The 15,204-nt window shown below is 44.6% G+C and overlaps 1 protein-coding gene across 2 annotated transcripts in view; it reads right to left on the reverse strand.

The window, feature by feature from the left end:
* Window positions 1-6,650, reverse strand: part of Atp2a2 (ATPase sarcoplasmic/endoplasmic reticulum Ca2+ transporting 2) — a 55,790-nt gene extending 49,140 nt beyond the window's left edge. For both annotated transcript variants that reach the window (XM_076850713.2, XM_076850619.2), the window contains exons 1-3: window positions 5,970-6,650; window positions 5,291-5,308; window positions 5,116-5,198 (exon numbers count right to left, since the gene is read on the reverse strand). In XM_076850713.2, the coding sequence (XP_076706828.1) occupies window positions 5,116-5,198; window positions 5,291-5,308; window positions 5,970-6,087 (219 nt within the window). In that variant the 5' untranslated portion in view covers window positions 6,088-6,650. The remainder of the gene's footprint in view (window positions 1-5,115; window positions 5,199-5,290; window positions 5,309-5,969) is intronic.
* Window positions 6,651-15,204: the final 8,554 nt, after the last annotated feature.

The following is a 15,204-nucleotide window of genomic DNA, read 5'->3' on the forward strand; positions in this document are numbered from 1 at the left end:
TGGGGACGTGGCTCAAGCGGTAGCGTGCTCGCCTGGCATACGTGCGTCCCAGGTTCGATGCTCAGCACCACATACAAACAAAGATATTGTGTCCGCCAAGAATTAAAAAAAAAAAAAAAATTTAAAAAATTCTCTTAAAAAAAAAAAGTAAGAGGCGGGGCTGGCAGTACAGCTCAGTGGTAGAGCTAAGAGTCCCTGAGTTCGATGTCTAGCATCCCATCCCCTCAAAAAAGAAAGAATGAGGGGCTGGGATATAGCCCAGTTGGTAGAGTACTTGTCTTGCATGCACAAGGCCCTGGGTTCAATCCCCAGCACCACACAAACAAAAAAAGGTATATTTGGGCTGGGGTTGTGGCTCAGAGGTAGAGTGCTTGCCTAGCATGCGTGGGGCATTGGATTCAATCCTCAGCACATTAAAAAAATAATAATAAAGATTGTGTCCACTGACAAAAAAAAAATTTTTTTTTTAAAAGAACGATCATTTTGATCATTGTATCCTCAAATTTACACTGTGCTTCTGGACATTTAAATGCTTTTTCAATAAATGTAGAATTCACAACAACTTTTTAAAATATTTAATTTTTTTTTAGTTGTACTTGGACACAACACTTTTTATTTATTTTTATGTGGTGCTGAGGATCGAACCCAGGGCCTCGCATGTGCTAGGCGAGCGCTCTACCGCTGAGCCACAACCCCAGCCCAACACATCAACAACTTTTATGAAGAGGAAATGGATGGTGTGGTAGCACAAACATGTAATCCTAGCTATTCAGGAGGCTGAGGAGGAAAATCACAAGTTCAAGACCAGCCTGGGCAACTCAGCAAGTGCATGTCTCAAGATAAAAAACAAAAAGAGGGTTGGGCATATAGTTTAGTAGTACAGCATACCTGCCCAGCATACTCAAGGTCCTAGGTTCAACACCCAGTAACAGTAACATATAAAAGTGATACAAAGGGTTACCAGTACATGGCGTGCTAATTTTCTGGGGTGGGAAACAAAAATTCTTTCAGACTTAAAACAACAAAAAACAGTAGGGGCTGGGGCTGTAGCTCAATGGCAGAACACTTGCCTAGGCACTGGGTTCAATCCTCAGCACCACATAAAAAAAAATAAAATAGGTCATGCTGTCCATCTATAACTACCAAAACAAACAAACAAAAAACCCAAACCAAAAAAATCCATGAAGTAGAACTCATTCTCTTCCAATCTAGATACAAATCTATGTAAAAACCATTCTTCAATGTTCTCAGACTTAGGAATAAATTCTTTTTCCCTAGAATACTTGGCCAGCACAGTGATGCAGCCTATAACCTTAGCAACCAGAAAGGCTGAGGTAGGAAGATTGCAGATTTGGATCCAGCCTTAGAAACTTAGCAGGACCCTGTCATAAAATAACACAAAACAATAAAAAATAAAATAACAGAACACAAAATAGTGGTAAAAGCCCCTGGGTTCAATCTCTAGTGTGCGTGCGCGCGCACACACACACACACACACACACACACACACACCCCATAAATATATGCCCCAATTTTTTTAAAAAAATTTCATCTTCCAAACTGTATTTTAAGAAAAGCTCCAGGGCTGGGGAATATGGCTCAGAGGCAGACCACTTGCAGGCATGTATGAGGCTTGGGCTTGGGCCCCAAGCAGGGGTGAGGGGGTGGGGAAGGCAGTGGTTAAATAAAATAAAATCAGCAAATTGCCTATGTCATACCATATTTAAAGAAACAGAACAGGGAAAAAAATAAATTATATAATATAAATACTTCCTGAATATATCATTGAGAAAAACCAAAGCAAACAGATCCCATACATTTTGAAAATGCCAGAGGAACAAAGTCATCTGAGCAACTGTGACCCGGAAAACACACACATTATTAAGGTTAATCTACATAGCTGGGATAGGAATGGGGGCTAAAGGTAGAGAAATCTATGCAAACTGTCACCAAAGAAAGGTGACTTTATATGATCTGGATAGATGTGAGTGAGACCAATATGGCCCGTATATGCAATTTCTCAGGTTTTTTTTTAATCAAAGTCACCTTCTTAAAGAACTTAGCTGACCACCCTATTTAAAAACTGGTTCTCCCTTATCCAGAGCCCCCATGTTTTCCTTTCTCAGCAGTACTACTCTCCAGGTAAGAAACTTTGTCCATTTTGTTCACTGCTGTATCTTCAATGTCTACAACAGGTACTCAACAGTGAAAAGAGAGGAAGAGGTGGGCAGGCACTCCAGTTCAACAGCCATGTGATGTGTTGTATTTAGGGCAAAGTCGGTAATGCAAGAGGACGGAAACACAAAATGAAATGACAGTTTTGAATGCCAAATTGAGAAATTTCTAATGTTCATATCCAAAAGGAGAAGTAGAGTTAACTTCTTCCAATCAAAAGTGACCTTATTTAAAGAAAAGTATTTTGGTGAATATTAAAAATTATTTCAACTGCCGAGCATAATGGCCCATACCTGTAATCCCAGCAGCTCGGGAAGCTGAGGCAGGAATATCGAGAGTTCAAAGCCAGCCTCAGCAACTGCAAGGCACTAAGCAACTCAGTGAGACCCTGTCTCTAAGTAAAATACAAAATAGGGCTGGGGATGTAACTCAGTAGTCGAATGCCCCTGAGTTCAATCTCTGGTACAAAAAAAAAGGTTCAACTATCCCTATGGGTCACTTTAATGCCGTTTCCTACTTTCTGCTGCAGCAAAATATTAACTATGGTTAACGGTTTACTACTTAGTTTGATATTTGAAATAAATTAACCTAGCAGGACCTAATGATTTATTATGTATGCCAAATTGAGAAATTTCTACTGAGATCTGACTACTCATTTTCATAAAAGAACTTGAAATATTCTACCATGTTTTTCCTGGTGAGCCAACAAGAAATCAATGACTACAAGATTTTTGTGCTCTTCTTTTTTGCAAGATGTAGCTCAGTGGTAGAGCAAGTGGTTTGATACTCAGCACCCACATAAAAATAAATAAATAAGGATATTTAAAACAAAAAGAGCTATGACACAGTGCTACCTAAATGCTATTAAAAAAAAAAAAAAAAAAAAAAAAAAAAAAAAAAAAACAAGGAACAAAAAGTCAAGTACAATATAGCAGTAGTCCCAACCCCAACCCCCCCATCTCTCTCTCTCTCACACACACACACACACACACACACACAAAATCAATCAACAAAACCCGGCTTTCTACAGTAATTTCTTGATCAAATAAACTAAAGCAAATTAGGTGAATTCTATAATAAAACTAATTCCTAAGCACTTTTGCTACTTAGCAATCCATAATATAAAACAAAATAATTCCAAGTAGTTATATCAAAAAAGGAACTCAAATTTCAACTCCAAAGCGTAGCTCTAAAAGACAATGCCCTATCTTAAAACAAAATTTTAGTATTTTAAAATCCATTTGAAAATGCTCAAACTAAAGTCTTAATTACTTCAAACAACAATTAAAAAAACACATCAATTCTACATGCTAACATAAAAGTCACTCAAATTGGCCACTGAAGAGACCCTACAAGAAAAACAAATGTTCATTGTCACAACAGCGTCATTATTTCCAACACTGCTTCAAGTTAAAATACATACAACAGTTCAGTAAGAGTGTGTTTTATCTTTGGCTTATGCGCGCCAGCTATTAACTTGATCACAATGATATTACTGGACACCAGATTTAACAGCCAAAGCTGAGGTTCTTTAAAAATTATGTGACCAGCACAAATCTTAAAACTACCCTCAAATATTTCACTTATTTTACCCCACGGTAATAAAAATTCAGTACTGAATGGTTTGCTAGGACTCTCAATTTTATTCAATGAAAACCACAGGAAAGATTCTTTGGGACTGAATTATTAATGGCTACACATCATTTGGCTAACATATTAAAGTCTCAAGGCAGAATTTATGTACACAATTACTCCAAAGATCACTTCTCACTGCCACTATCTACCTTAAAAAAAAAGGGGGGGGGTATAAAATTAATCCTTTCCTCACTTGAACTAAATAAAAGAACAAAAAAAACGCCAACTGCTTTATTCAGTTCTCAAGTCAGTACTTCATGGTATGGTTGTCACAAATGCTGAGGTAGATCCCTAGCACTTGTGCACGTATAAATATACAAAAATGAAACCTTGAAGCAGTGTCAGTTTTGCAAAGCCTGAAAGTATTGCACTGGGTAATTTTCACTTCCCAGCACATTTTTTTTTTTTTTAAATAAAGTATTTTTAAGAACAAAAGTCATCTCATGCCGTCAGGATTAGGAACATGTGTCTTACTCATGACCATTTTTTGGAAAACTACCAAGTCTACGGTCCCCCCCAAAAAATGCAATATAAAATACTGAACAGAAAAAAATTTAATAACCTAGATAAATCCTTGCCACTTCCATCACCTTTTTTCTGCTGTAGTTCTTTGCATTTCATCAGTTTCTTAGCAACTATACAGAACTCAGGCAAGCCACATAGAAGAGAAAAAACACACTATGCTGAGTTTTTTCCTTTTAAGATTTAGAACTGTACTGAACCTTGTTATCTCAACCTAGGAATCACTCAAGACGGGGGTCCAATTTAGATAAATACAGCACCCTGAAGGTCAGTGACCAAATTTGGTCAACAGTGGTGCCATCATTGCCGTCATCATTCTTGTCACTGTCAAGAACAACTGTCACCTTGCCACTACCAGGAAGGGAAAGCAACTGGAATATTCCTTTTGTTAAGTTCTATTTACAGCCTACAAAGAGTCCAACATCATCTTAGTATGCTCTTACAACATGATAAACAAATTGAAGAAAAAAAAAAAAAAGGCCTGTCAATGAAAAACTTTTTGTTACTTAAAGCTGATAAACCCTAAGACTTTGTAAAGTCCCTACGCGTTTGGGAATAATTTCTCCCCAGACAGTAAATGTCAGGCATCAATTTTCCAAATATGATTAGCTTCAAGTGTTTTGTTTAGAAGTAAGAATATCTAGGTTATTTTGTTTTTAAATATGGAAACACAGTTTAATTCTACAAATGATTTTACCTAACAGACATAATTTGTTTTGTAGTTTATCTAATGGAATATTTTCAGTTTTCAGGGAGCAGAGAAAATAATTTTTTCATACTCACAAAAGAGATACATGCTGCCAGTAACAATATTCTAACTAGTAAGTCTTCAAACTGCTCAATCACAAGTTCCAGCAAGGTTTTTCCTGTTAGAAACAAACATATTTGTCATAACTGTCATCTTAAAATCAGTGCACACGCGCGGCGCACACACAAATAACACATTAAGATTACTCACCTTCTTCGGCCGGCAACTCTGTAGAATGTAGAAATTCACCAAGCAACGTGTAACGAGAGGAGAAAAAACAAATTAGCGCTCTTTCTAAAAAGAATTGCTAAAATTTTAAGCATCAACGTCTCTGGAAAACGGACCCAGCAATCACCCTCCCCAATAAAGCACTCCAAAATGATACCCCAGGAAAATACGCAGAACTTGTCATCAATGGCCTTAGGTCTGGCTCGTAAAATCATTCAGAGCTCCTGAGATAAGGAGCCATTTCAGCTAGGTCATCACTTCTGCCAGATGTGTAACTTTGGGTAGCACAAGAACGATCAGAGGGCTTCTCAACTACACCGACGCCTCAAAAATCGGCAGGGGACAAGAAAATGCCTCTCAGGGCTCAATCCGTCTGCAAGAGGCTCGTCCTTCCCTCCCTCCACCAGAGCCAGCTGCTGGCGACCAGAGGCTGCCGAGCAGTCTGCGCGCGGGGAAGGTCAAGGGCTCGAGACCCTGGAGGTCGACGCGAGGCCCGGCCCCTGCCCACAGCTGCTCTCCCGCGGGGCCAGCGCGGGCCGCCCGCAGCCGTCGGCGGGCGCGGAGCCGAGACCCACGAGGTGGAGCCCGGTCAGCCATCTTTCCGGCTCTCGGGCCCGCGCCGTTCCGCGCGGGTCCGGCAGCCGAGGTGCCGGGCACCTACCGTTGGAGCCCCATCTCTCCTTGAGCTTCTTGACCTGCTCCAGACTCAGCCCCGTGCTCTCGTTGACGCCGAAATGACCCAGCACCTCTTCCACCGTCTTTGTGTGCGCGTTCTCCATGGCTGCGGGGGCCCGGCCCGCCTGGCCTCCAGTCCCCGCGGCCTCCTCGCCTCCGCCTCGCACTCGGGCCGCGGGCTCGTGCCACCCCGAGCGCCCAGGAGCGGACTGCCTCTCCCCTCCTCCTCCTCCTCGGGCCGCTTCCGCCTCGCCGGGCGCTGAATCACCCCGAGCCCCCTCCCCCAGACAACCGCCCCTCTCGCGGGCGGCCCTCTCCGGCACCCGCCCCGGACCTCGCCGGGCGAGTGGGGGGCTCCCGACGTTCCCTCTCCTCGTCAGAAGGGAGGGCCTCCTTGGCCCTCAGCCGCACGCAGGGGGTGCAGGCCGCGGCCCCGAGCCCCCTCCCCGCTTTGCCGAGTGACTCGCGGCACCGCCCGGGCCGGAGGAGGGGGCGCCCGGCCGACCCTTCGGGGCGGAATGGAGAGCGGGAGGCGAGCCTGCGGAGAGGTGCGCGGCGCGCTCGCGCGGGCCCCTCAGCTCCGCACCCCGACAGCGGCGGAGGAAACTGCGGCGGAGGAGAAGGAGGTGGCGTCGGGGACGGCTCCGCGGCGGCTGCTCTAATAGCATTTATCGGCCGCTGCCTCCCCTCTCGCCGCCGCCGCGGCATGTGGACGCCGCTCATTGGCCAAGAGCGCCCAGCGCGGCGCGGGCGGCGCAGCTCCGCCCCCTTCCCGCGACTTCCCCCCCCTCCCGCGCGCCCACGCCGCCGCGCAGGCTCCGCCCCCTCCCGCGCGCCGCCCCCAGGAACCCGGATCGAGGCCGCGCGTCGCGGCCGCCTACTGCCCACTGCTGCCGGGGGCTTGCGAAGGGCAAGAGCGGTCTTCCTCTGCTAGGGTGGTCCCCGGGTTCCGTCAGTCTGCAGGCGGGGTGTAAGGGTACGGGGTGGGTTCTCTGGACCAACCGCCCCGAGAGAACTGGCTGGCCTGAGGGTGGCTGGGAAGGCGAGGGGACGCAGTCCACGCCGGGCGTCCCCGAAGCGCGCCCGGGCCGGTGTCCTTGGCTGTCTCCTCGCCCTCGGCAGCCTGGGCCGCGCTCTCCGCATCCTAATCTGCCTCTTTCAGAATCCCCCTCACGATCCAAGGGGAGGAATTCCGCAGTTCCCTTCCCACACAGCCAACATCCCTCATCTGTCGCCTCGGGAACACCTCATCCCACACCCCAGCCCAGAGCTCCATCGCACGCCAACACCAGCCCTTCCTTCCCCTGCGGATTCTGTGCCCTGACTGAGGGAACCCCACTCTGGGGGAGGAGGTTTTATTTCATTTTTCATAGCCAACACTGCCTTTGATACTTGTCTGCATCGAACTCACAGGTTATGCTATTGTAGCAGCTAGACTCGTGCTAGAAGGTGCTTGGCTCTGGCGTTAAGATGAAGGCTCTTTTCAGTAAAAGAGGTTTCCCCCTTCCTCCATTGGGAGAAAAAGACCCTTTAATCCAAAACCTATCCATGAGCCACCGATAATTTGCTCCATTGGGAAAGTCTGTACAAAGCCTAAGTCACAGCAAGATAAAATGAATTTTGCCAATGTAAGGAAACCATACTTAACAAGAAATCATGGTTAACCGGGGAAAGGAACTTTGCATTGAACTCGTGAACATTTTTCTTTCTCAGAGAGGAGCAGCTTTGTGAAGAGAATAGGTTGCAGAATAACGCATTTAGTGCACTTGTGTGTTTAGCAATAGGGCACCAGCTACATGAACAAAAAACCACCTTAGTTGTCCCACATGGCTCAGCCTCAGGGCCTCAGATAGATTCCTTCAGCAGATGCAAATCACAGTGCATTACCCAGCTGAAAAAAGCAGGCACGTCATTTCATTTAATTATTTCCGAGGAGTGGAGGCTGGCATGCAGTTTTGATTGATACTTGGAAAAGGACCAACAAAACCCTACACAAAACAAACAAAATTCTAGTATATAGCAATGCACTCCCTAGGAGAAGTAAGGTAGAAACTGGTTGGGTCACAGCCTCTTCAGGAAGGGCAGGTGACTGCGTGGTGGGGGTGTGGTAATGGAGGGCTGCTGGTTCCTCTGAGACTAGCTCTGCACCATTACTTACCAGTTCTTTTGGACCTCATTTCTTTCAACACCAACAGAAGTACTTGCAGGCAGAAGGACTGTTACCTCTCTCAGCCTAGAGAATATTTTAAGCCTTGGATCTCTATTCTGTGACCCCATCTCTGCTTGGGATTGTAAATGCTTCTGTCACCATTCTGGAGGGGTTCCTGACTTCCACCTTTGTGTAGAATGCTCTTCCCTCAGTCTTCCATACCGCCTTCCAGTTTATCATTCCACTCTCAGTTTACAAGTCCACTCCTCAGAGATGCCTTTGCCAGCTATCTAAAATGTCTACCCTCCCCATATCACATTATTCAGGTTTTGTTTTTTCTTCCACAGCTTTTATCTCTGATACTGTACTTTCTGTTTACTGTTTGCCTCCTAGCATCTCGTGGAACATCAGAATACAAGCTCTGTGAGAACAGAATTTGTCTACCTTGTCCATCCTCAGTACACAGCAGTCTCTAGTATATGCTCATAATTTATTGAATGCCTGCTGTTGGAATGAATGAGACTCCTGCCACCTCCAATCCATAGCAACTTGCAAAGGAGGGTTTGCTGAACTCAAATTAATTGATTTCCATTTGTGGAAGGGGCGGGGGACTGGAGGGCCTCTGAACTACTTGCCCCATGAGAATGGCTGTGAAGGTTAGTCAGGTTTAAAGAGATGAAACAAGATTAGACTGCATTATAGGTTTCTCAGGGATGGAAAAGGTATTCATCCACATTGATACTATTAGCATATTCCGTCACTCTCCTAGACTATTCTTTGCAAGCTTTTTGTTTATTGGAATCTGGGATACTCCCTTAAACTGAAACAGTGTAATTTTAGCCCATGATTGGTCCCATGTACATTATCATACCAATTATGACTTTAGTTCCTCAACCTGTTGGCATCTCTGAAACGTGTTATATATAGGTTATTTACCAAAACTGATCATAAACCCAGCCCCCCAAAAGCAGAAATATCGAGTTTCTCTTATGTAGAAATAAGCTTGTTCCCAGTTTATTTAATGTATTGTGTTATACTTGCTTCTTGTCAACAAACTGGGGCTAGAGCTTAGCAGTTGAGCGCTTGCCTTGCATGCATGAGGCACTGGGTTTGATCCTCAGCACCACATAAAACAACTAAAAAAAAAAAAAAAAGACTATTTTTCAGCAAAGATTGCATCCATATTCAATCAATTTAGTACAGGGAAAGAAAAAGAAGAGAAACTGTGATTCAGGAAGATGAATGGTCTTGATCAAAGAACTTCAAAGGTATTAATAAAAGAGAACATTAGCTGGTAAAAGGCAGGTTGGTTTTAAAAGCTAGTCAGAAAAAAAAAGCTAGTCAGAAAAGGCCAGTAGAAAGAGTGACTTGCAAGAGGCCCCAGACAACTTCCCAACCCTCTTCAGCCCTCCTATAAAGAGATGGAGATTGCAAAAGGTAGTCTGTTCCATATTTGGACAGCTCTAATCATTAAAGCAGTCTAATTTGCGGCTGACTCCATCTCCCTCTAGCTAACTTCTTTACAGTGGTTCTTGTTTAGCCCTCTGAAACTACTCTGAACAAGTTTAATCCCTCTTCTGTGTGAGATTTCTTTGAGTAATTCAAGATATCTATTTCACTTAAAAGCCTCTTTTCCTAACTAAAAAGAGCACCTCGGCCCCTGGGCTGTCTTCCTAAACTGCAAGTGTGCATCCCCTGGTCTTTGTCTCCAGTTCTGGAGATGATGTCCAAGACTGAATATAAAAGTCCAGGCATGGTCTTGCAGTGAAGTTTCCACTGCCCACCTTTGTTCTGGGTCCTTTCCCTTACACATTGTTGATTTGTGTAACAACCAACTTAGAGTCCTTTACATACAAACTGTAATCATGTCAAATCTGCTTATCTTGTACTGGCACTGTTGGTTGCTTTAACCCAGACATTGAACTCAGACTATAATAGAATGTTCTCATGCTCATTTTGGCCTGTTCTGGCCTTTTGGAGTCTTCAACTTCAAGCAGTGTTTTAGTTTATACATCCAAGATTTGCATTACACACAAATTTGATAAACATGATTCCTATGTCTCTATCCAACAGAACTTTCTAGACATTCATTCCAGATTGAAAATAACCAATCAGGGGCTGGGTTGTGGCTCAGCAGTAGAGCGCTTACCTAGCACGAACGAGGCCCTGGGTTCAATCCTCAGCACCATATAAATAAAATAAAGATATTGTGTCCAACTACAACTAAAAAATAAATATTAAAAAAAAAGAAAATAATCGATCAACTGGACTTAAGTGTTCAATTGTTATAAAATCATCTTGACCACAGATCCCAAAGTCAGGAGAGCAAAAATTTTTAAAGGCTCTCTGCTTCCTTATCCCCACAATGTTTTGTTACCCAGTGCAGGAATACTTCCTTTGGTTGACCATCTAAGGTAGTTGGCTTGACTCAAGGTCATGTTATATGAGCATGGAGTCCATGGAGTCGATGGTTCTCTACTTTATCCATTAGAACTTAATAAAAGGACAAACCTCTGGATACCTTATCTACTATAGTCTCCAGATCCCCATTCTGGGGATTTTCTCGTGGAAATGTGTTCTCTTTGGCGCACCTTGTGATCACCACTGTTTCTATGTACCCACAAACTTAACATCTAAGAATCTGCTAAACTCAACAGGAAGTTTTTTTTCCAGAATTTCCCTCCTTTCTTTCACCCGCCCTCCCAATTTGGGTCCCTACATTAATAGGCATCCTTTCTATGAATGTTCAAAACTCTCTTAACTGATGCTTATATGAAAAAGGACTTACTGGGAGTAGTAGACTGCAGCCTCACAGCAGCTTGATCATGTGCTCAGAGTCATTGAGAATCTACAACTTTTGACTCTGCCCCTCCAGGTGGAGGCAATATAAGGCCCCAGGCTTCTCCAGTTTACAATTTACTGGGTTAGCAATTCTTTTTTTTTTTTTTTTTTAAAGAGAGAGAGAGAGAGTGAGTCTTTTTAATATTTATTTCTTAGTTCTCGGCGGGCACAACATCTTTGTTTGTATGTGGTGCTGAGGATCGAACCCGGGCCACACGCATGCCAGGCAAGCGCGCCACCACTTGAGCCACATCCCCAGCCCTGGGCTAGCAATTCTAATGTACAGAAAGACCTCAGATTTCCTCTGGGTCCTTTGGCCACCCCTGGAAGCTCCATCTGATTTGTATGACCCAGAAAAGGGAAAGTGATTCCCTAAAACAGTGGTCGAGGCCTCAGCATCACCAGGAGGGCATGAGGAACAGATTGGTGGGATCTGCCTCTGAATTCTCATTTGGTAGGTCAAGGGTGGGCATGAGATTTTGCGTCTGTAACAAGTTGCCAGGTGATATGGATGCTGCTGGTTCAAGCCCCACCCACACCCTGGCAAACAAGGCCTCACAGGAAAATCCTATTGCCGAAAATGTTGGGCCTGCAAATGTTAGGGCTACAAAAGTAAGTAAGTAAGTAAATAATTAAATAAATAAACGCTTCACTGAGAAAATGTAAAGATCTAACTGCTTTGGAGGAAGCCAACATAACCAGCACAACACTGTGGACACCTGTTTAGAGATGCCCTGGATTCTTCCATTGCAATTGGCCTTTGTATCCGCCATACATTCACCATAATCACCCCTCCATTTCTAAGCTCCTGGCACAGTGAACCATTATCTGTTCCTCTGAACCTCTGCTGAGGCTGTTTCTTCAGCTTGGATCTGTTTGGTGAACCCCCATCACCCTTCAAGATGAAGCCTTCCCTGATTGTGGTCTTTCCAGCACTTCCAACCTCATAACCCCAGAAACTAGGGGCTTCTGGGTCTCGCATGGCACTTTACACAGTACTCACCCCCAGCATGAGAACTCAGGTTTTTCTTCTACTTCTTTGGCTGCTCCCTTCCAACCTTCTTCTCTTGTGCCTCCCCTTTACATGTGGGGTGACCCAGGGCGTAGGACTTGGCAGTCTTCCCTGTCTACACTCTTTTCTTACAACCATTGCTTTAAACCCTGCATAAATATTGATGGCATACATATTTCCACATCCAGACTCATACCCAGTGGCCAACCTGATGTCTCCACTTGACTGGACCATGGACTCCCCTGTGTGAGTGACAAGGAAGAGACAGTGGTTGGTACCTTCCCTCTAAGAAGTGATGCATGAGTAATATAGATCCACTTGAATATCTAGGGTCAAGAGCAGCAGCATTTGGGGCAAAAGGAATAGCAAACGGGTAAACACACATGTAATAAATACACTTTCCTTTTTTCATAGCGTTTTTTTCTTCCACAAGATTATAAACCCCAGGAGAACAGGAATCGTGTGTACTTAGGAGACACGATTATCATGACTGATGAGTGCATGATAATTATTTGCACTGAGGGCCACTAGTCTTCCCTCATTTGTGTTCCCAGCACCTAGCACAGTGCCAGGCATGTAGCAGGCAGGCAATGAATATCTACCAAAGGAAGCCCTTTACTTTCTTTGCAATCACTAAAAAAAAAAAAAAAAAAAAAAAAAAAAAAAGGTTACCATCTTAAAAAGAAAAATATAAAAAATAAAAGAAGAAAGAAACCTATATAGCAGTGCCAAACAAAGTACTGTGGAATGGTTTTCAAGACCGTAGCTCCCCGATGGGATAATGTAGTTTAAATATAGCAGCTATTTTCCCCTCCAGTCGGTTTGTTCTTTGATTTTTTGTGGAAACATTTAAAAAGTTTTTCTTCACTGCTCGGTTTCCTCACCCACCTCCCCAAGGTGCTTAGACCTTAAACAGTGAAATGCTTAAAATGCAGAGATGACATGGCCTCCTGAGCTTGGTAGGAAAATGAGTGATTAAATCCCATCTCAATTTGAAATGAGCCTTTCTGATCTCTCTCCCTGCCCAGCCGGGTGCCAGGCGCTGCTCCCCCTGGAAGCAGCAGTGAGCAGGTAGAGTTTCAGTCTGGCAGGAACCCAAGGATGGAGCAGGCAGCAGATAGGGTTGCGGTGGACAAATTCCTAGAACGGGACCTTTGTTCCCAAGGCTGACCAGCTCGCTCCCTTGATGTCCCATAATAGAAAAGGTGGGGGGCAGTGGTGGAGGCATGTTTACGCTGCCTATTGTGATCCGGCTGCAGCTACCTGATAGTTCCCAAGAGGTCCCAGGAGACTGGCTGCCCTCCCAAGTCACCTTGTGATTCTCTCCCCATTTCGGTGAGGGGGAAGGAGGGGAACACTGTGTATCCTGAGAAGTGTGTCTGACATGCTTGATCCATTCCATCTGGGAGGATGCATCATGAGCCCCATCTGGCTCCGGCAGTCTGCCTTGGCTGAGGGGCGGTGGCTCCCAGCACACTCTCCCTGCCTGCTTCAGCCCTCTCCAACTCGCTGGTCCTTCACCATTCTCTAAGGCAGTAGACCCCAGGTTTCCTCAGCTGCAAGATTTGCCCTTACCCCCAGCCCTTGCCTTCTTTTCTGCAACCCCCTTAGCTCCTTCTCCCAGCATGGCTCCTCTTGATCCACAGCCCTCTGCAGACGTGGGTTGACTGGAGATCCTCTGCAGGCTCAGGCCCTTGGGATAGTCCTGTTCTTTCAACTGATCTTCTTGCACCACCCAGAGCAGGTCCTGATTGGGAGACAGATCCACCTATTCTAAGGTCCTGTCCGACATCTCACAAGCTGGAGTCCAGAGACACAAGACACCTGTTCCCCTTCTCTTAGCTATTTCCTGTCTCAAATGGTGACCCATGGCCTCTTGTTTGGCCTTCCAGTTTAAACATATAAATCTTCTCAGGTGGATTCAATCTGCATTGATGGGAGATGGGTGGAGCACCAGAAAGCAGAGGCTTGGCTGGAGCTGTTTGCAAACATTAGACGTTTCTCTTCCATGACTCATCAGAGGAGAGCAGAGTCCTCCCTCTTCCTGGAATGCAGCAAATTCACGGTCAACTCCTACCCCCACCCTCACCCCCAAAATTAAACAACCCACACATACAGTTTTGGCCTCAAAAGTCAGATTTCCCCCAAAAGTCTGACATGGCAGTGGTGGGGGAGCAGTGCAATATGAGGCCATGGACGAAGAGCCAGTGACAGGATTGATTCTCTGACCTGGGGGTGGGGGTTGCAATCACAGCACAGTATTCACAAACATGTATTGGTATGAGGGGTCCTCTCCAGAAAACTGCCTTGTCTCCCCTTACTTGTCCCCAAACCTTTTTACTTAATAGCTTCCCAATAAAAAACCTGAGATAGACAATCTTTGGAACATTCCAACAAAGCTTGATTTTAATGATATGTAAAAGTTCCATGGGAAAAAAATAAGGCTAATTCAGATAAAAAGGAAGAGACAAAAAGGAAGACATAAGATAACAGACGTGTATTTATTATGTGTGCAGCATGCTCAGGGCTCGGATGCTGTCTCATTCCATCCTTGGGACAAGCCTGTCTGGTAGGTATCATTATCATTCTTATTTTTTCCAGATACTAAAAACTGATTCTCAGGTTGTCATTTGCTGTAGTTACACAATTAGAAATTACTATTCGATACACGTTCTTGGGAATAGAAGTTTATTTGTCCAAAGAAGAATTAGTTTGGATTCCTTCCTCACATCGTGAAATGCAATACATTTCATATGGGAATAAGCCCTAAGCATGAGGAGAAAAATATGTAAAACAATAAAAAGAAGCAACAAAAGCATATTGGGCCCTGGTGTGGTGGTGCTCACCTGTTAACCCAGGCAATGGCAACGGGATTTCAAGTTTAAGGCCAGCCTGGGTAACTGAGCAAAACCCTGCCTCAAGATGAAAGATAAAAAGATCTGGGGCTGCAGCCCAGTGATAAAGCACTGGGGGCCAATCCCCAGGACCTCAAGAAAACAAAGAAACACAAAAGCATATAGGTGTGGAGGGAGATGAAGTTCAAAGCACTTCAGATATGGAAGCACTTTAAATTTGCCTAATAAAATGTCACAAAACAAAGGGAAGGATTATATGGGGAAGACATTAGATGACTTCTGAAAAGCCTTTCCAACCTAGGAATCTGGCTCTGGGACAGTGCAAAAGCCTTCAGACAGATACACATATAGCTTTTAATTGTAG

The sequence above is a fragment of the Callospermophilus lateralis genome, chromosome 1 (genome assembly GCF_048772815.1).
Source record: "Callospermophilus lateralis isolate mCalLat2 chromosome 1, mCalLat2.hap1, whole genome shotgun sequence".
NCBI classification, from domain to species: Eukaryota; Metazoa; Chordata; class Mammalia; order Rodentia; family Sciuridae; genus Callospermophilus; species Callospermophilus lateralis.